Here is a 24,476-nt window from a genome sequence, read left to right on the forward strand (position 1 = left end):
CATGTACAAGGTGAGAGGCGGCACCTTACTACGTAGAGGGGTTGTACCTCATACGTCAGGTGTGATGTGTAACTTGTTTGTACCTGTGTATAAGAATGCATCCCTGGGGCAGTGTCGTTGTCCGGCTGAGGGGGCAGTGGAAAGTCCCGCCACTGACTGAGCTGGGTCCATTGCCAAGAGGCACTTTCTCGTAGTATGCCCTGAATTAGACTAAGAAATCTACAGGGAACTGCAATTGTGTCCAAGGTCGCAATAAACCTAGTTGACATGACTTTGCATCTTACTAGACTCTCTGGTTATTGGGGGTTCTCGTCGGGTCTTCTGTGTCAGCTATCTTCGAAGAGCTGGGGTAGCACACAAAGGGAATACACGCACGCAGCCGAGTGATATCAACATTGGAGAAAGCAGAGCACCACACTGGTAGCACTCTGACAACAGGCCCCTCCAGCCCCATACCTACTTCCCTGCCATCCCTGGTCCCACCCATGGGCCCCTCCAGTCAGGTATTCCCCCCACGTGCTGCCACCCCAGTCAGGTATCCCCCATCCCTACTGCCCTGGTTACACCCATGGGCCCCTCCAGTCAGGTATCCCCCACTCGTTGCCACCACTGGTTTCACCCACAGCCCCTCAAGATAGGTATCCCGCTTCTAAGAGTCTCGTAATGCAATTCTACTCCATGTGACCTACTCCAACGCATTGCAACATGGTGCAATTAAATGTGACAGCCTCCATCTCAATTCATCTACTTCCCCTGTCCCCCTAGTGCAGTGCAGCCCCTTGCATTTCAAGGAAATGCTGCTCATTGCATGCAACTCTAGCCAGTGAAATGAAATGCAGCAGAGTGCTTTCTGCTTCAACGCAACTGCATCATTGTGAGTTCAATCCTTGAGGGGGCCATTTAGGGATCTGGGGCAAAAATCTGTCTGGGGATTGGTCCTGCTTTGAGCAGGGGTTGGACTAGCTGACCTCCTGAGGTCCCTTCCAACCCTGATGACTCTATAACACAGAGCCAAAATGCTCTTCTCATTTAGGGCTTGAACCTTTGGGGAGCTGAGTAGTTGAGGGTGCCTGGTAGCTCGCAGGTTCAAAGCTATACATTATGCTGTCCTATAGCAGCCCCTTGTGGCCTAGGACAGCTCTCCAGGCTCCTTGCCTTAGTTTCCCTATATGTATTGAGAATAATCCAGTTATACCCAGAGTCTTTAAGAACAATAGTCCCCCTTTCTTAGGGCTAATTAATTCAAATTAACCAGCTACCCTCTTTAAGTTCAGGGCTTCCCAGCCCTCCTTCTTGGGACTGGGCGATTTCAGTCCTGGTCTGCCTGGCCTGCCCTCAGATTCAGGAGGTTTCACAAGCCATCCCCGCTGGGGCTGTGTTCCAGCTGAGCTCTTCCTCTCCATCTGAGCAAATCTCCCCTTTCCTGGGCTTGGAGCTTCCTCTTGAGTCATCTGGCCAGTCACTGTTCAGTTTCTTGATCCTCCCCAGGTGGGTCTAAACTCCAAACCTTGTTTGTGCTGGATGGGAGAGGGTGGAGTTTTGCTGTGCCCACTCTTCAAAGCTCCTGGTCCTAGGCCCTTCAAGGAGTAATGGTTTGGGATGGTCCATTACCTTCCCCCTTTGTGACACTCTGTACCCTAAAGCAATACCCTGGCACCCCCATATTTACCATGGTGATATGATTATTATATGTTTTGTACAAAGGATGCCTTGTAAGGTATCATTCTAAAAGTCTTGACCTGTTGAACATTAATATCCTGTTGGATTGTATGTGTTATCGTTGTATGGGAAGTTATGAAGTTTTGCTATGTGTGTGTTACTGAAATGTGTTGTGAAGTTGGAAACACCCCCAACCAGTCTTTCAGGTACAGAAACTATAAAAAAGGGGAAGTGACATCATCACTTGGCCTCACTTCCCCTACAACTCAACACCTGGAAACATGTCTGGAGAACAAAGACTGAACTGGGGAGGTGGTTCCAGGCTGGAAAGGAAAACCCCAGCTTGTGTATTAAGGAACTAGACCATCAGGGTGAGACACTGCTTGATTCAAATCCTGTCTAGTTTATAGAGCTCAGGTTGTGATTTTACTTTTATTTCTTAGGTAACCGACTTTGATCTCTATGCTTACTACTTATAATCATGTAAAATCTATCTTTTTGTAGTTAATCAATCTGTTTTATATTTTACCTTAAACAGTGTGTTTTCGTTGAAGTGCTTGGGAAATCTGCTCAGTGAACAAAAGCTGGTGCATGTCCTCTCCACATTGAGGGGGGGGGGCAGACTGGTTAATAAACTTACACCGGTCAGGCTTCTGACCAGGGCAAGACAGTACAGCCCTGGGGTCCTAGGCTTGGGGAATTGACTGGAGCCTAGTTTATAAGCGGCTAGGAGAAGCATTCATATATCTCAGTTGGGTGTGTCCCTGCCTGTGGATGGCTGTGTAAGTGCAGTACCTGGAGAGGTTTTAGCTAGTCACAGCATCACACTGTGAGAGGGAGCCTAGGTTGGTATGCCAGGGTACCCCAGATCCAGGTTGCACCTGGGGAACCTGTCACACCCACCCAGACACTAACTGCTCCCTGGGACCAATTTCCTCTTTCCTAATGGTCACTTCCATTATTTTTCCAGCCTTCATCTGCTGGCCCCAGACATATGGCATCAGGGTATATGGCCTCCCAAACTATCCCCTCTGGCCTTAAAGGCCAGTACATTTTTCCAGCCTTCATCTGCTGTCCCCAGCAGGGGCGGCTCTACCTTTTTGGCCGCCCCAAGCAGTCATGCGCGGGAGGCGCCCCGGAGCCGCGGGAGCAGCGGACCTCCCGCGGGCATGACTGCAGAGGGACCGCTGGTCCTGCGTGGCTCGGCTGGACCTCCCGCGGCTGCGGACGGTTCGCGGGTCCGGCGGCTCCGCTCGAGCTGCCGCAGTCATGCCTGCGGGAGGTCCAGCCGAGCCGCGGGACGAGCGCCCCCTCCGCAGTCATGCCTGCGGCAGGTCCAGTCGTCCTGGGGCTCCGGTGGACCTCCCGCAGGCATGACTGCGGCAGGTCCGCCGGCCCAGCCTGCCGCCCCCCCCGCCGGCTGCAGGGTACGCCCCCTAGATTTTGCCGCCCTAGGCGCCAGCTTGTTTTGCTGGTGCCTAGAGCTGCCCCTGGTCCCCAGACATATGGAATCAGGGTATATGGCCTCCCAAACTATCCCCTCTGGCCTTAAAGGCCAGTACATTGTTACAAAAAGCTTCCATGGAACGGATGCAGTGACATCACTGAGATGATACAGAGTCATCCAGAGGAGAATTTGGCCCTGTGTGAATTCCAGTGAAATTAACTGCACTCCCAGATTGAGACACTGCAGTGCAATTCAGCTGAATGCAACGCAGTTCTGTGCTGTCACGCCAGCTTTAATGCAGTTCTCTTCGGTGTGTTGCACAGCAGTGCAATGTAATTCAATGCAACACATCCTCCAAGTTTGGCACAGCTTATGACTCCCATTTGTGTGCAATACAGTCCAGGGCAATCCTCCCCAGTGCAAGGCAGCAGCCACCTGCATGGCAACAGCTGTGCAGAACTGCATTTTCCATTCCCTGCTAAAGAGGGACCCATCGCTAAACCTTCCTAGGCCCCTTTAAGAGCAGGCCTGGCCCACCCAGTACATCACTAGAGGCAGCTATTACAGATCCAGGAGCTTAGGGCTGGGCTACAGAGCAAGAAGGAGAAGCAGCAGGATAGGCTAGAGTCCCTGTCATGCACCCTCTGCCTACAACTCCCATGCTGCAAAGGGGCAGGATGCTGATTTAACCATTTAGTGTGGCATGCTCCTGCAAGCAGCAATAACATAGTCCCTGACAATCAGGTGGCTTATTTTGGAGGGGATTTGGGCTGAACCCCAAAGTTCTGGGGTTGTAGTATTTATGCAAATAAACATTGGGAAGGGAGGCATTGTTAGCCATGGTTCCACTAATAACTGTTTCTGAACACCCATGGTGTATCATAACCACTAAAAAGGAATAGAGTACATAGCACTCTGCCAGAGCTAGGTGCTCTCAGGAGAGGACCTCAAAGCACACAATGAAAATTCATTAGTAAAGGTTTGCCAGTCTCCTGCAAGTGCTATTATCCTCCTTCTACAGAGGGGAGAAACTGAGGCAGTGGCAAAGCCAGGAATATAGAACGCCTCTGATCCTACTGTTTGTTGTGGGAGTGGAGCAGGGTCTCCATCAACTCGCACTCCCTGCTCTAGCCCACTAGAGCACTCTCCCCTCCCAGTGCCAGGACTAGAACCCCTAGGTCCTCCTGCTCTAACCCACTAAAAAATCCCCCTCCCTCCTGCATTTTAGGTGAAATTTTGCCCTGGATGATTTCTGGTTTGTTCTAAAGATGGTAGTGTAGGATTTCTTGGGTTTGGTGGGTGGACCCCCCATGAGATGCAATTGTCCAGCCTCACCAGCTGGGACTGAGACCCCTTTATTCCATCTCTGGTGTCCAATCTCCCTTGTCATTTATTTTGAAAGCCCCTGTCTGAAGTAGCACAGAGGAAATCAGGTTGTAATCATGTCAGATTCAAATGATGAATGCTAATGTTCCCAGCGCTGGGGATGGGCGCTCTCCGACTGCAAGGCCAAAACCTCCTTACATGCGTGACTTGAAGCTATCAGAAACCTTGCACACACTCTGTTCGGGGAATGTCCTCATGCAATAATGTGAGCGGCCTGCGGTGCAAGTGATACTACAACTGCGTGAGGAGCTCTGCTGGCACCTGTGAACAACTCCTCCTGCAACAGGGCAAGCAATTCCTGCAATAGCTGAGCAACCCCTAGTGCAAACGTGTGAGCGGTTCCCAGTGCAGCTGCACAGCTCCTGCTGCCTCCTGGGCATATGGGCCCCAGTGGCAGCTGCAGTCATGTCACTTGAGCAACACCCTGGTGCACCAATGTGGGCAATTCCTCGTGGAGGTGCAAAAGGTGTGAGCCGTAGGAGCAACCCCTAGTGCAACTGAGCACTACCTGCTGAGCGCCTCCCAGTCCAGCCGGGAGCGCGCTGTGCCTTTAAAACTGGGCCGAGTCCTGCTCTCAGCCCAGCCAATGGCCGCTGGGGGTGACATCATCCTACAGCAATGACGCAGGTTCTATTTTTAAGGGACCAATGGGTTGGCCGGAAGGGCGTCACGTGGCCCGGAGAGGTTACTTAATGTCAGCCTAATGAACGGTGCAGCATCAAAGAGAGGCAGGGGAGGCTGCTGCCTGGGGAGGGGGGGGCCTTGCGGGACCAGGGGGTTGGCGCTGCCTGGGCCGGGATCCCATGCACCGAGCTGGGCAGCTGCTGCATCCGAGCCCCTGACCTCGGCCCCAAGCCATCGGCTGCTCCCTGGATGCGCACAGGCCGAGCTGCAGAGGGGCGCGGGAGCTGGTCCGTGAGGCTGCAGGCATCCCCGGTGGGGCAGCCCCCAGGAAGAGGAGACGAGCCGCGCGCCTCACTTTAGCTTCCCCACTGCGTTGCGGGGCGGGGGCCTGGGGTTGTTTTTGCAAGGCCCGGCTGCACTTAGCTCTGGGGAGGGGGGACAAGAAGGGAGGAGGCCTCGGTCTCTGCATTGCAACAAGGGCAGGCTTCGCAACGGGGGCTGTTATTTATTTAATTTGCTTGACTGTTTACGAGCTTCCCAGCAGGGCAGAGTGTTGGGGAGGGAGTCATGGTAAGATGAGTCCAGCGTCTCTCCAGAGCCCTGACCCTGCCACCTGAGGAAGGCAGCAGGGAGGGGAGCAGGTGTGGGAGTGACCCCCAGTCTTTTCCCCCCTACACAGAGAGCTCTTGCTTTCAGTACAACTGGCCGTAGGTTGGGGGATGCAACTTGGTACAGAATGACCCATCCGCTGCATCGGTGGCTGTCTCCCCCCTGTGCTCCCCAAACCTATCGCAGGTGACCCTGTCGGAGATGATTATATGACTGGCGACCCTCCTTTTTCCCCTCCCAGGACACACATTTCTTCCTTCCTTTCCGACCCTCGGATCCTGGCCACATCAGAGAGAGACCAGAATCTCCTTCCAGTTTTTTATAGTAGGGTTACATTTTCGGGTGTGTGTGTGTGTGAAATCCTAGATCTGTTACATTTTGGCTTAAATATTGTGGCTTGCCTCTCTCTCCAAAGGGACAGAAGCTGCCTAGGTAAAGGGCAGAGGGGATTGAGCTACTTACAGCATCTTTAAGCCATAAGCTTTGTCAGTGAATGGAAGATAGAGTGTGTGTGTGTGTGTATTATTTATTTGGTGCATGAGTTTGATTTTTTTTTTTTAAAGGGTAAAGTCTTCCATTTAGTTTGCAAACCAAGCTGGGTAGCTGTGGGCACAGTGCTGTAAAAAGCATTTAAATTTCTATTCCCTATAGTGACAGCAGGGTGGGGAACTGCAGTCTTGTCATTTTAGCAACTTCCCCCTTTGTAAAGTTTTTGCTGCTTGGATGGGGGTGGCAGGTCAGATTGGTGTGTGCAATTTACTACGTTGCTGCTAAATTCAGGGGTTGGTGTTGCATCATTGCTTTGGCTTGGGGGTTGAGGAAGCTGAAAGCAAATGAACTTAGGGAAGTGTCTAGTTTTGGAAGAGATGGTTTACAAATGTGTCTTTTAAAATCCAGTCTTAAATCAGAGAGAGCACAGTCTGGTTGGCATTGAATGCACTAATACTTAGGGGTTTGCAAAAAGGGATAGGGGTTTTGCTGCTAGAATTGCCCCCTAAAATTTATCCTACAGTCACCAAAGTTTGAAGGGAGCTGGTTTCAAATCCTTGTTGGCTTCTGATTCGTCAGGGTCACTACTAAGGGGAGAGGTGTCTGAACTGGGCTGCCTGATTCATTCCCCCTTGGAGACACGTTGGGAAGAGAAACTTGGAATTCAGAGTAAAAACTCTTTGCTTTCCAAATGCACCAGGAACTTACCTTAATCCATGCTTGAGGAACTGCCTGGATTTCAGCTGAACTTGTCCTCTGCATCGGGCTGCCCCTGGAATAAATAGGCGATCCCCCACCCCTGCCATTGTAGCCAAGTGGGGGACAGGTGTTTGTGTGTGGGGGAGAATACCTCCTGCAAAGATTCATGCCAAAGCAGGTGTCTCGTCGGGTCTGAAACTTTGAATGTACCTGTGGACCTAAAGTAAGGCTCCAGGCCTGGAATCCTCTTGGAAATCGGAAACTGGACGATCACCCACACCCTGCCCCGGGGCGCTAAGGGGAGCTGTGTTGGATACGTGCTGCCCTCTTGCCATGGGGCGCATGCTGAGGATGCGAGTAGCTTATATTCCTGCCATGTTGGACACCTCTCCAGAGTGCTAACAGGCACTGCTTTACCCAGCGTCCTCTTGGCTTAGCCAGAGTGGCCCTGTCTGTTGGAGGAGAGGAGCCAAGTAGCTCTGAAAGCTGCCCCCACCTGCGAACATGGAGACCAAGCTGCCCCCTGCTGGCACCCCCACCAGCCCCTCATCCCCAGGAATGTCGCCTGTCCCCCCTCCTGATAAAGTGGACGGTTTCTCCCGGCGCTCCCTGCGCCGCTCCCGTCAGCGCCGCTCTCACAGCTCGTCCCAGTTCCGGTACCAGAGCAACCAACAGGAGCTGACACCCCTGCCCTTGCTGAAAGGTGAGTGTCGCACAACTGGTGGGGCTGGGAGTGTGACTCCTGGGTTCTGTCCCAGCTCTGGGAGGGGAGAGGGGTCTAGTTGTTGGAGCAGGGGGTTGGGAGTCAGGAGTCCTGGATTCTCTTCAGCTCTGGACAAGTGCCTCCTGTGCCTCAGTTTCCCCATCTCTGAGAGGTGGGGATTTCTGCTCTATCTGCTTGAGGGATTACACTGATATTTGCACAGGGCTTGACCCATACAGCAGGTCAGGGAATGTTCAGTGTGAGCTGAGACTGTCATTTCCTGTCTGTCCTTCTTAGCCCTGTGTTCCCTTGTCACCCCCGCCCTGTCATGCACAGCCAGACCTGGGCTTTCAGTGCCTTAGTGTTATCCTGCCCTTGGTGATTCCAAACAGCACCCCATCCCCAGTGTCACCCTGTACAGGGGTCACGGGTGCTCTGGGGCTAACTGATCTCGGGCGTTGTTAATGTAGGGTTTTCTAGGAGTCCTGGTGCTGTCTGTACTGGGTTTGTTATGGTACAGCCTTCTTGGGAGCATCAAGCCTGGCTTTGTTTTTGTAGGGTTGCCTGTGAGTGCTGGGCTTTGTAATTGTAGGGTCTCCTGGGAATCCTGGGGGCTGCTGCTAACTGTGCTGTAGGTCCTTTAGTGGAGCTAGGCCAGGTTTGTTGGAGGGTCGTGCTGATTTTGTTGGTGGGTCACATGGGAGCTCTGGGCCTGGTTTGTTTGTTGTAGGGCTGTGTGGTAGTTCTGGGCTTGTTGTGGTGGGGTTACTTGGCAACGCTGGTTCCGGTCTGAGCTTGGCTCTGCTGCCATGTGTTCCCTGCCTGCTCCTGCAAAGAGGGAAGTGGCTGGAACCCCTTAGTCACCACACCCCTCCCTCTTGCCTTTAGCCCCTCTTGGCCCAGTGACTCAGCCACCCTGCATGACCCAACAGGCCCCTGGGAAATGAGGCAGCCCCATGAGGACTGGCTTAGAACCAACCACAGGGCGGGGGACTGGCTGCTCAGGGGGCAGGGGATGGGCTGTTGGCACCAGTTCCCATCCAGGCTGAGTTACTGGGACATCACTGACCTCTGATGCCCATTTGGTTGCCCACAGCATGAGATGAATTTGCCAAGTCCCAGCTGGGCTCCAAGCAGGACATGTGGCTGCACTGCACAGCCAGTGCCCTTGGGACACAGAGCAGGGCTGAGCTGGACTGGTCCTATCCTGTTAGTTTCCAGTCTGCAATGGCAGGGGTGTGATGCTGATGCCCTGCTAATGCCTCCCCTAACAGCACTGGCAGCTCCTTGAGCCCTCCATGCCCTTAGTTCAAACCTTCCCCTTCCTTACTTCTTTGGGAATCTCCAGGCCCTGGCGTGCTAGACAGTCTCAATCGCCTTAGCGTCCCATAGGGGAGTCAGACTTGGGAGGAGCCCTGGTATGGAAGCTAGGGATGGAGGGAGGATCTTTTGGGGTCTCGCACCATCATTCAAGCTCTTAGTGGGGGGCAGGCCCACCTTGGGCAGGGAGGTGTCCCGTAGGGGCCACTGCTCCCTAGTTGTCTAGTGCTTGTCATGTGTACAAGCTGTCATGCTGCATCAGACCCATGGGCCCATCTAGTCTGGCCTAGTATCTAGACTTCACTTCCTGAGCTGGGGATAAAACTCTAGAGTCCTAACTTCCACCCCACCCCAGCTCTAACCAGTGGACTCCTCTCAGAGCTGGGAATAGAAGCCTGACTCTCAGCTCCCAACCCCCACCCCGCTAGACCCCCTCCCCCCTCAGTACAATGCTGGGTGTTTGCTTGGTTTCTCTAAGTGCCTTTTGGAGCCAGCAGCCAAATTGATGCTGAGTGTCTCCCTGGGAACCTTCCCAGATACAGATATGCACTGGCTCTCTCAGTGGCTGGGGGGAGGGGGGGTTATGTATGTGGGAACTCAGGGCTGCAAGTCAGCATGAAGAATGGTTTGCAGTTGACTTCAGACACCAGTCTGGTATAACTGACCTGGCCATGCGTGCACCTGGGTTTGATTTGCCATGACGCTCGTGGGCCCTTCTGAGCCAACTTCAAGCAGGCTGGGGTCAGTGTGCAGCTGGCCTTCGCACCTGGGGCCAGCGAGAGGCTCCCCCACGCTGTGGCCAGAGACAGTGTGACAGCTCGCTGGCGATAGCCCTCCGACCAGATTGGATGGTGGGCTGAGGGCTTTGCCGCAGATTGGCTTGGCAAGCTCCACATCCGCTAAGAAGCACTGGGCTAGGGTAGCAGGTGGGCTGTGGGTTGGGATAGAGGGACCCCAGCAGAGCTCCATGCATGTGCGAGCTCAGCTCTGCAATAGCGAGAAGCTCTTTAAGCTCCAGAGATTTAAAAACTCAGTGTGGGATTTGGCTTCCTGCACGACTGCTGCCTGAGTTGAGGGATCCCTTGGGTGTTCCACAGATCGTGTCCTCACCCCCACACTGTGATCCCTGCCCTGTAGGCTTCTCTGTGTTCAGAGTTGCCTGGAGGCTGGTGCTGCTAGCTGCATGGGGCTGTCACTGGGGGCTTAGGTGAGACCTGGAAGGGAGTGGGACTGAATGGCCTTCCCCTCTAGGGGGCCCTGGCTCAGGTCTGGCCCCAGGGTAGGGGAACTGGCTGGCTCAGGGGTGGGGAATGGGACATGAGGCCTTTCCCCTCCAGGGGCCACCGCTCCGCTGCAGACTGCTTGGTGGCCTCTGCCTGGAGTGAATTTGTCAAGTCTCAGTCTGGTTCGAAGCTGGGAGGTCAGGGGAGTTTGTGCCACCCATCTGTCTGCACCTTCAGTGGCTGAGGCCCTGGTGGTGAATTCAGCCTCCCTTCCCTTAAAACCCCCCCTGCTCCAGTGTTCAGCATCCCCCAGTGTCTGACTTAAAGATCTCGCCTGTCAATCCTTACCCCCGCCCCCATGCCAGCTGTGCCCCTGGTATCTTCCTGTGGGGTGGGGCAGAGCTCGAGGGCAAGGAGGCTCTGGTGGCAGAATTTGGAGGTAGGGGAGATGTGCTCCATCTATGTCCAGCCTGGAGGTGCAGGTGAATTTTTGTAGGCCTGTTTTATTGGGTCTCCTGTTTCTCTCCCTGCCCAGAATGGAACATGAGGCACCAGAGCTGCCTGGCAGGCAGGGAGGGAGGTGAACGCTGGGGACTTTAGGGACGGGACGCTGCCTTGCTTGTGTCTGGGGGAGCAGGGGCTTCTGCTGGGGCTAGATCATGGGTCCTGGGGAGCCAAGTTCTCTCTCTTGGCTTCAGGGGACCATGTCCCAGCTGTGTCTCTGGCTGGGGCTGCCTCCTGTGCTGCTGTCTCCACCTGGAGGGCAGGAAATTGCCTGCCTTGGGGGACAGCCCTGGGAGGAATATGGCCATCCTCTCTCCTCCTCCCCCACATCTGGCTGCTCCTCCCCCCCCCCCACCCTTTCCCAGAGCTCTGGATGCTGTTGCTTCCTCTCAGATCTCTGCTGCCGTGGAGATGGGTCCTGTGGGGCTTGCTACCCGCTGGCCTCCCTGAGGAGAGCACCAGGAGTGGGCTTGCTGAGCCAACTCACTGCTGCTCCTCAGTCCTGACCCACGGGCACCTCTGGCTCTAATGCTGATGCATCTCAGTCTCACCCTGCAGCACCCTCTACTGTGTCAAACTCCGTGTTCGTCTTTCCTGCCCCAGATGCACCTCCCCTGGCCCAGTGCTTGTCATGAGTGGCCAGTGCCTATATTCACACCCAGGTCCATGGAGGCAAAAGGCCAGTCTTGCAGCAGTGCCTCCCAGTATCCCACCTGCCTAACCAGGACCCCGCCTCCAGGTCTCCCCACTCTTATCCCAGCCTCATGTGCCCTAGCTATGCTTCCACATGTTGCTGGAATACTGAGGGGGTCACAGGCAGGGGCTGTGCCAGTCCCAGCTTGGTGGCCACTTGCTGGGGTGGGGGTGGGAGCTGCCTGTTCTTGCTGATCAAAGCTGGCGCCAGTGCCATCTCCCCAGAGAGCTGTTGGGGCTGAGTAGTGTCTGGAGTTCAGAGTGAAACCTAGATGTGGGGCTGGGGAGGGGCTCTGATGTGTGGAGAACAAGGGGTGTGGAAGCCGAGATCATCTGTTCAGAGTTTACCGGAGCTTTGCTAGATTCCCCACCCCATGTCTGCCCCACTATTTTTAGGGAGACTCAATGCCGAGCCAGTGGCTGGGAGGGCTGTAATCTGAGCATTGAGGGAGGTGCACTGGGGCGACTTTCCCTGCTGGCCCCCAAAGAAAATCCATGGGAGTGCGTTAAGAAAACCAGAGACAGGCCTGGCAGTTTTACTGCAGGGTCCCTGGCTGTCTTGGTGCTCCCTGCTGCACACCAGGTCTGGGTGGCTGTAGGGGCAGGTTGAGTGGGGTCTAGTGGTTAGAGCACTAGGACTCCGGGGTTCTATTTCTGGCTCTGCCACTGACCATAAGCAAGTCTCTTCCCCTCTCTGTGTCTCAGTTTCTCCCTCCCATCCTGTACTTTTTGAGTGAGGTCTTCAGGGCAGGGACTCTCTCTTGAAAGTGTCTGTTCAGTGCCCAGCTTGACAGGCCCCTGATCTTGGAGGGATTGGGGCTCTCTGCAGTACTATCGTCATACCCATAATTATTCTGGTTCTTGGTCCATTGTATTATCTGATTTCATAATGAGGATGCTACACAGAATACTGGACTGGCACTCAGGGTGCTTGGGTTCTATTCCTGGCTTTACCACTGGCCTCCTGGGTGACTTCAGACGAGTCCCTTCCCTGCTCTGTGCCTCAGTCTCCCCATCTGTAAAATGGAGATAATGATGCTGACCCCCTTTGTAAAGTACTTTGAGATCTATGGGTGAAAAGTGCTAGACAAGAGCTGGGGATTATTACCCTGTCTCCCTCAGCAGGAATCTGAACTGATTTGCTTTTCAAGGCACTTTGAGCATCCAAGAAGGAATCCCTGGTTTAATCTGTGGGTTCACACAGGTATAAATCCCAGCTCAGGTAGACATACATGGGCTAGTTCTGCTTGAGCAGGAGCCTAAAAACAGCAGCATGGCTGCAGTGGCTTGGGCTGGCTGCCCTAGTACGTGCTCAGGGAGTCGGGCAGTATTGTACTCGCTTGGCTAGTCCAAGCTGCCACTGCTGTTGCACTGCTATCTTGCTAGCTCAAGCTCTGTCTACCTGAGCTGGGGAGCACACTCTGAGCTGCTGTGTAGGTGTGCCCTGTGTCACAGCTCCTCCAAGAAAGTCACTAATGGTGGCTAGAAATGGTGTGTGCATCCCATCCTGAGGTGACGTGTTCCCAGTCAGTATGGGGATAGTTGAAACCCCTCCCTCTCCCCCATTACTGGGTTTTCGATTTTTGTTGCCTCTCTAATCTCCCTGAGAATTTCACCATCCTGGTCCGGGGGGTCAGCACTATAGTCCTACTGCTATACTCTTATTATTCAAGCATGACATTTTTATCCCTAGAGATTCTGTGGGACAGTTTGATTAATTTAAGGAATGTACTATATGTCTATCACATATAGTGCCACTCTTCCACCAGCACAACCTACTGTCATTCCTGGATATTTCCCGGTTATTGCAGTGTCCCATTGATTATCACCAGTTCACCACGTTTCTGTGATGCCTATTCTATCAATATCCTCGTTCAATACAAGGCACTTGAGTTCATCCTTTCTGGCCTTAGAATCTGTGGCCCTGAATCACCACAAAACCCAGTGTGGAACTTCTTCATTGGCATTAACCAGGCCTTGGATTGTTAATTATTTGCATTGCAGTAGTGCCTAGGAACCCTAGTCATGGACCATGGCCCCATTGCGTTAGATGCTGTACAGACACAGAGCAAAGACTATCCCTGCTGTAACGGTAACATGGGAAGGGATCAGCTTGATGTGAATGGATCTTTCATGCCAAAGGGATTTGCTGACAGAGAGACACCCCTGGGGAGAGCTCCCTAGAGTAGGGACTGTGGTGATTCTCTACAACCCCCCAGCGCAGTGAATTGGCTTGGGGTTTACCTTCTCTTTGGCTGTTCTCCCAGGGTTAGGGCTTGGGGCTAAGCCCCCTCACCCATCCACCTAGGATTGAACCACTTCATGCTGGGGGCGGATGTTTGCTCAGTGCTGACTCCCCTTTCCTTAGATGTGGCAGTGCTGAACCCCCTCCCCTGTGGGAGTCGTACCCCTTCATGCTGGTGGCATGCTCAGTGTTGCACCCCAGCCATGTGGGAATGTACCATTTTATGCTGGGGAGGATGCAGTCCATGTGGGATTGTACCCCTTTACACTAGGGGTGCATGCTTGGTTCTGAACCCCCAGCCCACAGTGGATTGTACCACTGTCCAGTGAGGAGGTGTGGTGTTGGGGCCAAGCCACTGGACCCACATGGGATTGTATCACTTTGTGGGGGGTGGGGGTCAATGTCAGGCTAAGTGTAAGTCCGTGTGGGATTGTACCACTTTTCCCATGGGGGGTTCATCGTCAGGGCTAAACCTCTAATCCATGTGTGGGTTTGTACCACTTTGCGGCGGGGCGGTGTCCTTGGTGCTGATGCCCCCTTTCCCCAGACGTGGCGGTGGCGGAGCTGCACGAGCTGCTGTGCAAGAAGCTCCAGCAGTGCTGCGTGCTCTTTGACTTTCTGGACTGCGTGGCCGACCTCAAGGGCAAGGAGATCAAGCGGGCGGCACTCAACGAGCTGGTGGAATGCGTGGCCACCAACCGTGGCGTCCTCATTGAGCCCGTCTACCCCGAGATCATCAAGATGGTGAGGGAGCAGGGCAGGGTGCCAGGAGGGAAATGGGGTCTGATGGGCTAGAGTGGGGGCTGGGAGCCAGGAGTCCTGGGAACAGAACCCAGCTCTGGGAGGGTAGAGGGATCTAGTGGGTTAGAGCAGGGATGGGGCTGGGAGCCAGGATTCCTGGGTTCTGTGCCTTTTTCCATTGCCTCTTTGAGCATTCTAGGTGGGACTGACTCAATGGAGAATGGGGGCTGGATTGGGGTGCGAGGGCTAGGTATGGGGGGTTCCCCAGGCCCAACTGACCCTCCCCACCTTCTAATCATGCCAGATCTCAGTCAACATCTTCCGGACGCTCCCACCCACTGAGAACCCTGAGTTTGACCCTGAAGAGGACGAACCCAATCTGGAGCCCTCCTGGCCCCATCTCCAGGTGAGACACCCCTCAGGGAGCGTGTAGCAGGAGGGCAGAGGTCCGGTGCCACTGAGGGCTGTGGGATTTGATCCCATTGCTCAGAGAGGCAGCAGAATATAGTCACAGTTGGGGCTCCCGCCCAGATTTGGCAGCACTCCCATCCAGTTGGCTGCAGGGCAGGGGTAGGGAGAGGGGCATGATTTCTATCTCTGCGCCTGGGCGGAACTCCCTGCCATTCTTAAGGAGGATGCGTACTTATGGGCAGTGGAGCAGGGCTGTGCCACAGAGTTGGGTCTCAAAGTGCTAGGATGAAAATACTGCCTGTGGTAGGGAGCCACCATGCATCCAGCAGTGGTCTCAATTCTCTCACTCAGCTGGTCTACGAGTTCTTCCTCCGCTTCCTGGAAAGCCCTGACTTCCAGCCCTCTGTGGCCAAGCGCTACGTCGACCAGAAATTCGTGCTGCTGGTGAGTGGTGCTTGGGAAAGTAGCTGTATTGGTGGGGGCTGAGGAATATTGTGGGAGTGGAAGATCATGAGGGGCTGCTGCTGTTGGGGTCTGTTACATCATGAGGAGTCAGTGGGGTGGGGGTAATGGCTGCTTTGATTCCCCTCCCTCGATCTACATTCAACGGGGCTCTTGGCCTGGGTGATAGGAGCCTGGCTCCTAACTGGGGTGCAGCAAGTTTGTTGGCTCTTGGCCGGACTGGGCTCCAAACCTCCATCATGATGGGGCGCGTTGGCTGGCAGCAGACACACCCCCAGGACTGGACAGGCCCATTGGGAGCCATACTCCCTGAGGTGGGTGCCTGGGGGGAGGGGGCTTCACCCATTGCAGCCGATCCTAGGCTGGGGAAGCAGGCAGGAATCCCAGAGCACGGGTGGGTGGACACGCTTAGAGCAATTCTGGGATCTGGGTCGGTCCCGCACCTGGTGGGGGCAAACTAGTCATTGCACCTAGTGTCTGGGGTGGGGGAGAATGGGTCATTTGTGGGATATGAGCTAACTCCCCCAGGGGATATTCAGGCTGGGTGTCAGGATGAAGGTTGGCAGGGAGGCAGGCTGCAAGATCATCTGTGTGACCCCTCTCCGCTGCCCCCCAGTTGCTGGAGCTGTTTGACAGTGAGGACCCGCGGGAGCGTGAGTACCTCAAGACCATCCTGCACCGGGTCTATGGCAAGTTCCTGGGGCTGCGTGCCTACATCCGCAAGCAGTGCAACAACATCTTCCTCCGGTGAGCCCCCCAGGCAGCGTGGAGCCTGCTATGGGGCAGAGGTCCCCTTCCAGCCAGTCTCAAGCCAAGCGCCCTGACCTAACCAAGGAGCATGGGTTGCCATGGCTCTCCAGGAAGTTCCTCCTGGAGAAGGTGGGACTTCCTGGGGATGATGATTTGTGGGCAGGGTTGGGATTCCCTGGCATACCTCTTTGGGGGGCAGAAGGTTGGGACTTCCTGGAAGTATGTCTCCAAAGCAGAAAGCCCCCCAATCCCGTTCTGGTTGGCAGGTGCTTGAGTTGTGTCCCTTGGTCTCAGAGATGGGGCAGGGCCCTGAATTCCACCACTTACCCAGGTCTCCCCCTGCCTTATGGGGGATGATGTGCCCTGAAGGGGCTCTGCCCCAAATGCCCAGTATGTGGGGTGAGGCTGGGGAAATCACCCCCTAAATTTGACCATGGGGTTGGGGTGACCAGTAGAGGGTCACTGTGCCTCGGAGTGTCCATCAGGGAGCAGTGGACTGCCCAGGCTTTCTGGGAGTGTTCTCCAGTTGCTCGGGACTGAAGCTGGTGCTGAAGCCGTGGGGGAAGTATTAGCCTACCCACAGCAGCCTCCCCTAGACCTCCCCGACTCCCCGTTCCCTTCAGAATTCACAACACCTGTTTCCTCCCTACCACGCTGCTGGGCAGGACTGGCTCCTCCCCACACACACAAATGTATGGGGGTCCAAGGGGAGCACGCTCCAGTGGGGAGTTGAGAATTAGTAAAGAGGCATTGGAGGCATTTTCATCTCTTGCCTCTCTCCCCTTCCCTCTCCCCAGGTTTATCTACGAGACGGAGCATTTCAATGGTGTGGCCGAGCTACTGGAAATCCTGGGCAGGTAACGGTTGAACCTGGGGGCAGGTAGGCGGGGGGGGACGACACCCAGTCTTACAGGCCCATGTTCTGTTTTCTGGGAGTCAATAGAGGGTGCCCCATAAGGATTCAGCCCTCCCCAGGGCATCCCCCACCAGTAACCATAGAGTAGCCACCAGGGCACCTTGTACCCTCCCCCCAGAGGGTGCTGGGATCTAGGGCTCCCTGCCCCCCATCCTACCACACCCCACAGCTTATCCCATCCCACTCCCAGATGGAGCCAGCACAGCTCCAGCCCCCCGTCAGCTGCTGGATCCTGATCTCCGTCCCCCCAGTTGTGTGTGTGTGTTTGTGTCACCACCTGTCTGTCCTCCCTTTAACGTGCAGCATCATCAATGGCTTCGCCCTGCCCCTGAAGACAGAGCACAAGCACTTTCTGGTGCGGGTGCTGATCCCGCTGCACTCGGTCAAATCCCTCTCCATCTTCCATGCCCAGGTAAGTGCCACCTCCTTCTGGGAGTGGCCCTGAACTCCCGACCTTTCACCTCCAGGTGAGATAAGGGGTCACCTCTAGGGGTGTGAGCTGCAGGAGTCTGCTTCTGAAATTGTGCAAGGAATAAGTGATCCCCAGGGAAGGGGACTGGGAATGGGATACAGGGCCTCTCCCCTGTAACAGGGTCTGGCTCTCATCTGGGAGATTGAAGAGTGGCCTCAGTGGCCATGCCGTAGCGCAGCAGCAGTGTGGGGGACCACTGTGCAGTTCTGCCAGGTCAGCGCTGCCTTTAGCCCCTCTGAGATTTGATTTCCCCTGCCCTCTACACCCACCTTGCAGGTGGAAGTTGCCTCACTACTGCCCCCTTGTGGCTGCCTTATGTCATAGCAGCATTGTTGGCCAAAGCTGGGACAGTGTCAGTTATAGATAGGGCCCTACCAAAATCATGGTCCATTTTGGTCAATTTCATGGTCATAGGATTTAAAAAATCATAAATTTCCTGATTTCAGCTATTTAAATCTGAAATTTCACAGTGTTGTAATTGGAGGGGTCCTGACCCAAAAAGGAGTTGGGGGTGGGGGGTCGCAAGATTATTGGTGGGGAAGGTTGTGGTACTGCTACTCTTACTTCTGTGCTGCTGCTGGTGGCAGCACTGCCTTCAGAGTGGGCAGTTGGAGAATGGTGGCTGCTGGCTCAGATCCCAGCTCTCATCAGCAGCACAGAAGTAGGGATGCCAGGTATGGTATTGCCACCCTTACCTCTGCGCTGCTGCCTGCAGAGCTGGGCCCTCTGTCAGCAGCTGCCACTCTCCGGCCGCCCAACTCTGAAGGCAGTAGCACAGAAATAAGGGTGGCGTGGTATGGTATTGCCACCCTTACTTCTGCACTGCTGCTGGCGTGGCACTGTCTTCACAGCTGGGTGCCTGGCCAACAGCCACTGCTCTCTGGCCACCCAGCTCTGAAGGCAGTAGAGAAGTAAGGGTGCCAATATCATGACTCCCCCCCCCCTTAAATAATCTTGCAATCCCCCCCAACCCCTTTTGGGTCAGGACCCCCAATTTGAGAAACACTGGTCTCCCCCATGAAATCTATATAGTACGGGGTAAAAGCACACGAAAGATAAGATTTCATGGTGCATGATGTGTTTTTCGTGGCTGTGAATTTGGAAGAGCCTTAGTCATGGACCCTGCTGATGAGAATCTGACCCCTTGGGGGTGGGGGAAATCTGTAGGTTGGGAGGGATCTCTGGGTCTGGTGCTGCACATGGGATGGGCATGGGGAGTGGACCCCCTGAGTTCTGGGGAGGTATCTAGGTGGTGGGGGAAGCCCTGTCTCAGATGCTTCCACCAACTGCTGATGGGATTTGAGCTCAATGGGCTAGGGAGGAATCTAGGGGGTGGGGACCAGTGTAGGGGATCCCTGTCTCTGATGCTGCCCCACTTACCCTTGCAGCTGGCATACTGCGTGGTGCAATTCCTGGAAAAAGATGCCACCCTGACGGAGCATGTAAGTGCAGCCCCATGGTGGGGGATGGGATCTAGGGCCCAGCGGCTCTCCCCTCTAACCCTCTCATGTCCCCCCTTCCCTCAGGTGATCCGGGGACTGCTGAAATACTGGCCGAAGACCTGCACTCAGAAAGAGGTGGGGCTGGGGCTGGGCGGGGGGTCTGCTAGCTGGGGAACAGGCTGATATGGGGAACCTGGAGGCTAGGGTTGTGGGGAGGAGCCTTGGTGGGGGGCATCTGTGCACTGCACAGGGGCCTAGAGGGATGGGAGGGGTGAAAGACTCGAGGGCACTGGATGGAGTAAAGACTGGGTTTTGGGGGCAGGCACAGGGGGTGGCCATTGTTCAGGGGACACTTGTTGGGTGTGGGGAGACGTGGTCTGTGGGGATCAGGGAGCACTGGGGAGCACACAAGCTGGGGTGTGACCTGGGTGGGGTATTGAGGGTGCCTCTCCTAGCCCTGTAGCTCACAAGGGGAGCTCTGCCTCTCCCCACCCCCGGCAGGTGATGTTCCTGGGGGAGATTGAGGAGATCCTGGATGTGATTGAGCCCTCACAGTTCGTCAAGGTGCAGGAGCCGCTCTTCAAACAAATCGCACGCTGCATCTCCAGCCCCCACTTCCAGGTGTGTGCAGGCTGGGGGGGCGGGGCCTAGACCCTCATGAGTCTGGGGCTTCCCCCATCAGGGCTCTAGGGCACCAAGGGTCACTGCCCCCAATTAGGGGCTGGGGAGGGGGTCCAGACTCAGCCAAGGTGGGGTTCCCTGAGTCTGGGCTGGTCCTGCATCCTGGTTCCCCCACCCCAGTTTGGGGGCTGAGGGGGTCAGGGCTCCCTCCTCTGGCCAGGGTTGTTGGTGCTGAGGGACCCCTGGTTTCCTCAGGCCTGGGGTGCAGTCAAGACCCCCTGCTGGTGGGGATCAGACTTCCAGAGGGCAGCCCCCAGCACTGACCCCAGGTGGCGGAGGAGGTGAGTGGGGGTGGGAGGGTGCAGGGCTGTGCAGCCCCCAGGACTCAGCCTCTCTCCTTTGTCCCCAGGTGGCAGAGCGGGCTCTGTACTTCTGGAACAACGAATATATCCTGAGTCTGATTGAGGACAATTGCCACACAGTGCTGCCTGCCATCTTCGGCACCCTTTACCGGGTCTCCAAGGAACACTGGAACCAGTGAGTGTGTGAGGGACGTGTCTCAGCTGCCTGCGCCCTTTAGCCCCTGCAGGGCTCCGGGCACTGAGGATCCCTCCCCTCTGGGGAGTCTCTCCTCCTAGGGTCTCGCTGTTCCCCACAGCCCCTCTCTTGCTGTGTAAGGAGCACGGGGTGGTTGCAGGGGGGTGTCTCAAGTGCATTGGGGAACTGGGGTGAGGAGCCTGGGCAGGAGGCTGTGGGGTGGGCATCTTGGCAAACCCCATGATGCTTTGCAGGGCTGTGTGGGGTGAGCATTATGGGCAGTGGTGGGTGGGTTCCCTGGGGCAGGGAATCCAACATAGGGCTGGCAGCTGAAGCCAGTCATGGTCTCACCTCTCCTCCCTCCCCTGTGCCCACAGGACAATAGTCTCCCTGGTCTACAACGTGCTCAAGACCTTCATGGAGATGAATGGGAAACTCTTTGATGAACTCACGGCCTCCTACAAGGTGGAGAAGCAGCAGTGAGTGAGGGCCAGGTGTTGGAGGGAATGTGGGGCATCCAGATGTTGGAGTGGGTGCCAGTCTCCTCCCCCCCATGTCCTTAGGGCCAGCCCCCTCCATGCAGGAGTCCCTGGGGGATTCTGGGAGAGGAGGGCACTGCTGTCCAGTCATGTGACCTGCAGCCTGGCATTCCATAGGCCATACTTGTCGCGTAGCCCTTGCACAGGGTTGGGCTGGGAGCTGGGGAGTGAAGAGCCCCCAGCCAGTTTGGAGTAAGCGCCCCCAGCGGTGTGCAGAAGTGGGAGGCCAGGGGATGCTGCCGAGCTATTGTCCCCGCACAGTGCCCTCGGGTGGTGCTCACCTCATCTTGGCCTGGGTTTCCCAGTGGCTTCTCCAGAGCCCCTGTGAGGGTGTTTGACCACAAGTACTGCCTTGGGTTATTGGCGAGGGGCCAAGTTGCATGCTGCTTTCCCCCTCACTCTGCCACCCTGTCTCTGCAGGGAACTGAAGAAGGAAAAAGAGCGCCAGGAGCTGTGGAAGCAGCTGGACGAGCTTCAGCTGAAGAAGCTGCAGGGTCTGGAGGAGGCGCAAATGAACCGGATCAATCTCCAGCACAGCCTGGGCTTGCAGAGTGGCAACAAGAGTTAGAGAGGTGCCCAGCCAGCCGCCAGCCCCTCCCCTGCCCAGCCTGTGCCAAATCAGAGCCAGCCCCTCCATGCTGCAGGAGCCCACGGCCCTCCAGCCATCACCATCCCATCCCACCAGGGACACGGATCCAAAACAGGACTGGAGCGGGGCACCCCTTCCTTGGCAATTGCACCCCACTTGGGCTGGCACTTCTCCCCATCACATCTCCATGGTGTACACTTAACACATCACCCCACGTGACCTCTGTGGGTCCTAGCTGGCATAGGGGCATGTTTTTAGGGGTAGCCCCAGTGCCCCCCATTCCTTGGGGGTGCAGGGTCCAGCCTCAGCCCCTTGCCAAAGGGGCTGGGCCAGGCTACGTCTTGGGGTAGGAGCAGGATAGGGACACAATAGGCTGCAGGGGCACAGGACCTGTGGTGAAGGGGTCTCCAGGGCTGCTGGGGGCAGGGTGAGTTGCTGGTGATTCCTGCCTTGGCAATCAGCCTGTCTCAGCTGTTCTGGTCCAAGGAGCCACCTCTGTTTGGCATATGGGATATAACAAGGGATTAGATGGGGGACCCAGCTTAGCTCTCCCCAGTGCAAGCTGAACCCCCAGCCCCGCTGCCACACTGCAGTGGGTTGTGGCTGGCTCTGCTGTAGGGGCCGGATAGGGGGGCCCCCTGTGTTTCTTAAAGCAATAGACCCTCTTGTTTCAACCTAGGGCTCCTAATGTAAGAGTAGAGGGAGTAGAGCCCCTTATGAGAGGCCAGGAGTTCAGTTTCTGCCCCCCTCCCCCTCTGCAGGATGGGTGTTATGCTAGTACAAATGGGCAGGGTCTTCTGATGAGCCTGGAGGTGGGGAGACTGAGCTGCTGTGATGGGAAGGACTCTGAAAAAGAGATCAGCTGAGCCTTGCATTGATCCTCCTCCATCTATCCCCTTGGCTCATTACTGCAGCCCCGAGGCAGATCCATCCCTCAGCCCTGGAGCCTGCTCCCCAAAATTTGGCAATTAGCTTAGTGGGGCATTCTCTGAGCTCCCCCTATTCATCAGTGCACCCCACTTCACTCCCCTACAGAAACAGCTTGGGTGAGATCTCCCCCCAGTACAGTGGGGCACCCCACAATCCTGATCCCATACATCAGCACACCCCACAATCCTTCCCTTATCTCCATCCCCATCTGTCTCCTGCACAAACAGCATGGGGGAGATTCCCCCCAATATATCTGTGCACAATCCTGACTCCCCTGCACAAACATACTTTGGGGAGACTCCCCCGTCATACCACCCCGCACACACACACACCCTGATGGAATCCAGACTTCTATGGGATCCTGTTTTCTCCCCCCACACTCCACTGCTGCTCCAACAGTCAAATGTCACTAATTGGGGGCAGTGACCCTAACATGAATGCCCCGATAGCAGAGATGTTGGAGGGGGCCGTGTAGTGCCCTCAGGTACACGACCAGCAGCCATGGATGTGACAGTTCAGAGGACAGAAGGGATTGTTAGTGGGGAGGCAGGAGGGGAGGGCCTGTTATCAGCCACTATCTGATATTTTTTTTGGACACTGCTAAGGGATGGAGAGGGAAGCAGCTCAGGAACTGGACCTGGGGTCCATGGGTATGTGAGGGGGGAGTTACCCCTCCCTGGAGATGGGTGGTGGTGGAGAAAGGCAAGAAAGAGAGCAGCTTTATAGCCCTACAAGGTTAATACCAATCTCCCCTGCCTCTTCCCCGCAATTCTCTTGGTTCAGCTCTTGCGGGTACATTCCTTCTTGCCATGACCCCTCCGCCCAGCAGCTGTCAGCTGCGACTGTCACTTTAAAAGTTTGCTTCCTCCCTTTTCAATTTCTGTTGGAAACTCTGTTCAAACCATCCCCCCCCCCTGCCCCCAGATGGTGCACGCTATCCTGCAACATTCCCCCCCAGATGGTAGAGTCCGTATACCTTCTCCCTGTTTAGATGGTATGGTCCATTTTGCTTCTTCCCCTTAGGGAATGATCAAGTTGAACCAACTCCTTTTCCAGCTTGGAGCCTTAATAGACAGTACCATCTGGGGAAATAAAGGGATGAGGCTGAAGATTACTATATGATGTGGTCTTTGAGTGGATTGTACCATCTGGAATTAATTGTTGCATATTTGGGGCTAAAGAGGGAGGGGTCTGCATAGGTACCACCATACGGAAGGGGGAGAAGGGTGTTGAATCGTCTGTACCATTTGGAAGGGCTGAATAGGCTGTGCTATCTCAGGAGAGGAGAGGGATTTAGGACTGTTCCATTCTGGGAGCAGGGGGGAATTGTATAGATTAGCATTGCTGGGTTGGAGAAGTTAAACTTGACTGTTCCAACTCTAGCAGTTGGGAGGAGCGGGGGGAAATAGACTGTACAGTGAAAGGGTGAGGGAGGTTGGACTTGGCATTCCAGCTCTGGGAAAGGTATGAGTGCATAGTTTCTATTATATTAAAGGGGGTGAGCTGGATGGAACCTGCCATTGCTGGGAGGGGGGGCAGTTTACTGCTCTGTCTCGCACTGAATGGACTATACCATTTGGCTGGGTGCATGGCAATGTATCTCATGGGTGGGAAGGAAGGGCCTGAATAGACTGTGCCATTTGAAGGGGGTGTTGAATAGACTTACCATCTTGGGGTATGGGGGTTGAAAAATGCTCCATTTCTAGTCGTGCTGAGCCCATGCTCTTGCATCTCCACGGTCTTAATTTTCTTCCCAACTTCGAGTGCCGGCGCTGGCCAAAAGGCATCCTGGGTATCACATCGTGCCCTCAATACCAGGCATGACTTAAAATATTTTACAGTTCCCTGGGAGTTTTGTTATTTTTTAATTACTATTTTATTGGTGGGAGTAGTGGGATATTTTTTAATTTAAACCTTAATTTATTTGTAGCAACTCACGCCATACGGTGACTGTAGTAACCGGGTGCACAATTGTTGTCTCTTAGATACAGCGGCGACGTAGTTACCGTGAGAGGAATTGGGGTTGGGAATGGACACCAGGGGTTATTTTTGAGGGAGGAGGAATTCGGGGGGAGGGGTTGAGTAAAAAAACAAGAAGTTAAATGACTATATTTAAAATAATTTGGTTTAAAGCTGCCCTCCCTCTTCCTCTTCCCCCCTCCCTCCTTATTTTCGTTTGCTGGATAAGTCTGTATTCAATAAAGAGATAATTTCATGTCACCGGGCTGTGCAGATTCCAGTCACAAAGTGTTAGGCTGTGAAGGTGGGAGAAGGGGCATGTAGGTTGGGGCTGGGCGTTAGGACACCTGGGTTCTTTTTCGCAGTCACTGACTTGTTCTGTGACCTTGGGCAGGTTGCAGATTACTGGGTTGTTCTCTTGGTATGTAAAATGCACTCGCCACGGGCTGTGGCAGAGTTAATTGCTGGGCTGCAGTAGATGAGGGCAAAGTATTAACTCTCTCATT

At 55.0% G+C, this 24,476-nt stretch overlaps 1 protein-coding gene across 3 annotated transcripts; it reads left to right on the forward strand.

The window, feature by feature from the left end:
• The first annotated feature begins 1,914 nt into the window (after positions 1-1,914).
• Positions 1,915-24,231, forward strand: PPP2R5B (protein phosphatase 2 regulatory subunit B'beta). 3 transcript variants are annotated; one of them, XM_039547698.1, is made up of 14 exons: positions 1,915-2,030; positions 6,794-7,616; positions 14,149-14,345; positions 14,647-14,748; positions 15,105-15,197; positions 15,832-15,962; positions 16,763-16,822; positions 17,185-17,293; positions 18,742-18,795; positions 18,880-18,930; positions 19,297-19,416; positions 19,826-19,953; positions 20,331-20,432; positions 20,913-24,231. In XM_039547698.1, exons 2-14 carry the CDS (start codon positions 7,418-7,420, stop codon positions 21,058-21,060), a joined length of 1,494 nt encoding a protein of 497 aa, XP_039403632.1. In that variant the 5' UTR covers positions 1,915-2,030; positions 6,794-7,417; the 3' UTR covers positions 21,061-24,231. The 3 variants fall into 3 exon arrangements, with proteins under 3 accessions (XP_039403632.1, XP_039403633.1, XP_039403631.1); XM_039547699.1 differs by having other exon boundaries at positions 1,931-2,030; positions 6,915-7,616; XM_039547697.1 differs by lacking the exon at positions 1,915-2,030 and having other exon boundaries at positions 5,235-7,616.
• The last annotated feature ends 245 nt before the right edge of the window (positions 24,232-24,476 follow it).

This window comes from Mauremys reevesii, linkage group 7 (genome assembly GCF_016161935.1).
Source record: "Mauremys reevesii isolate NIE-2019 linkage group 7, ASM1616193v1, whole genome shotgun sequence".
Lineage (NCBI taxonomy): Eukaryota > Metazoa > Chordata > Testudines > Geoemydidae > Mauremys > Mauremys reevesii.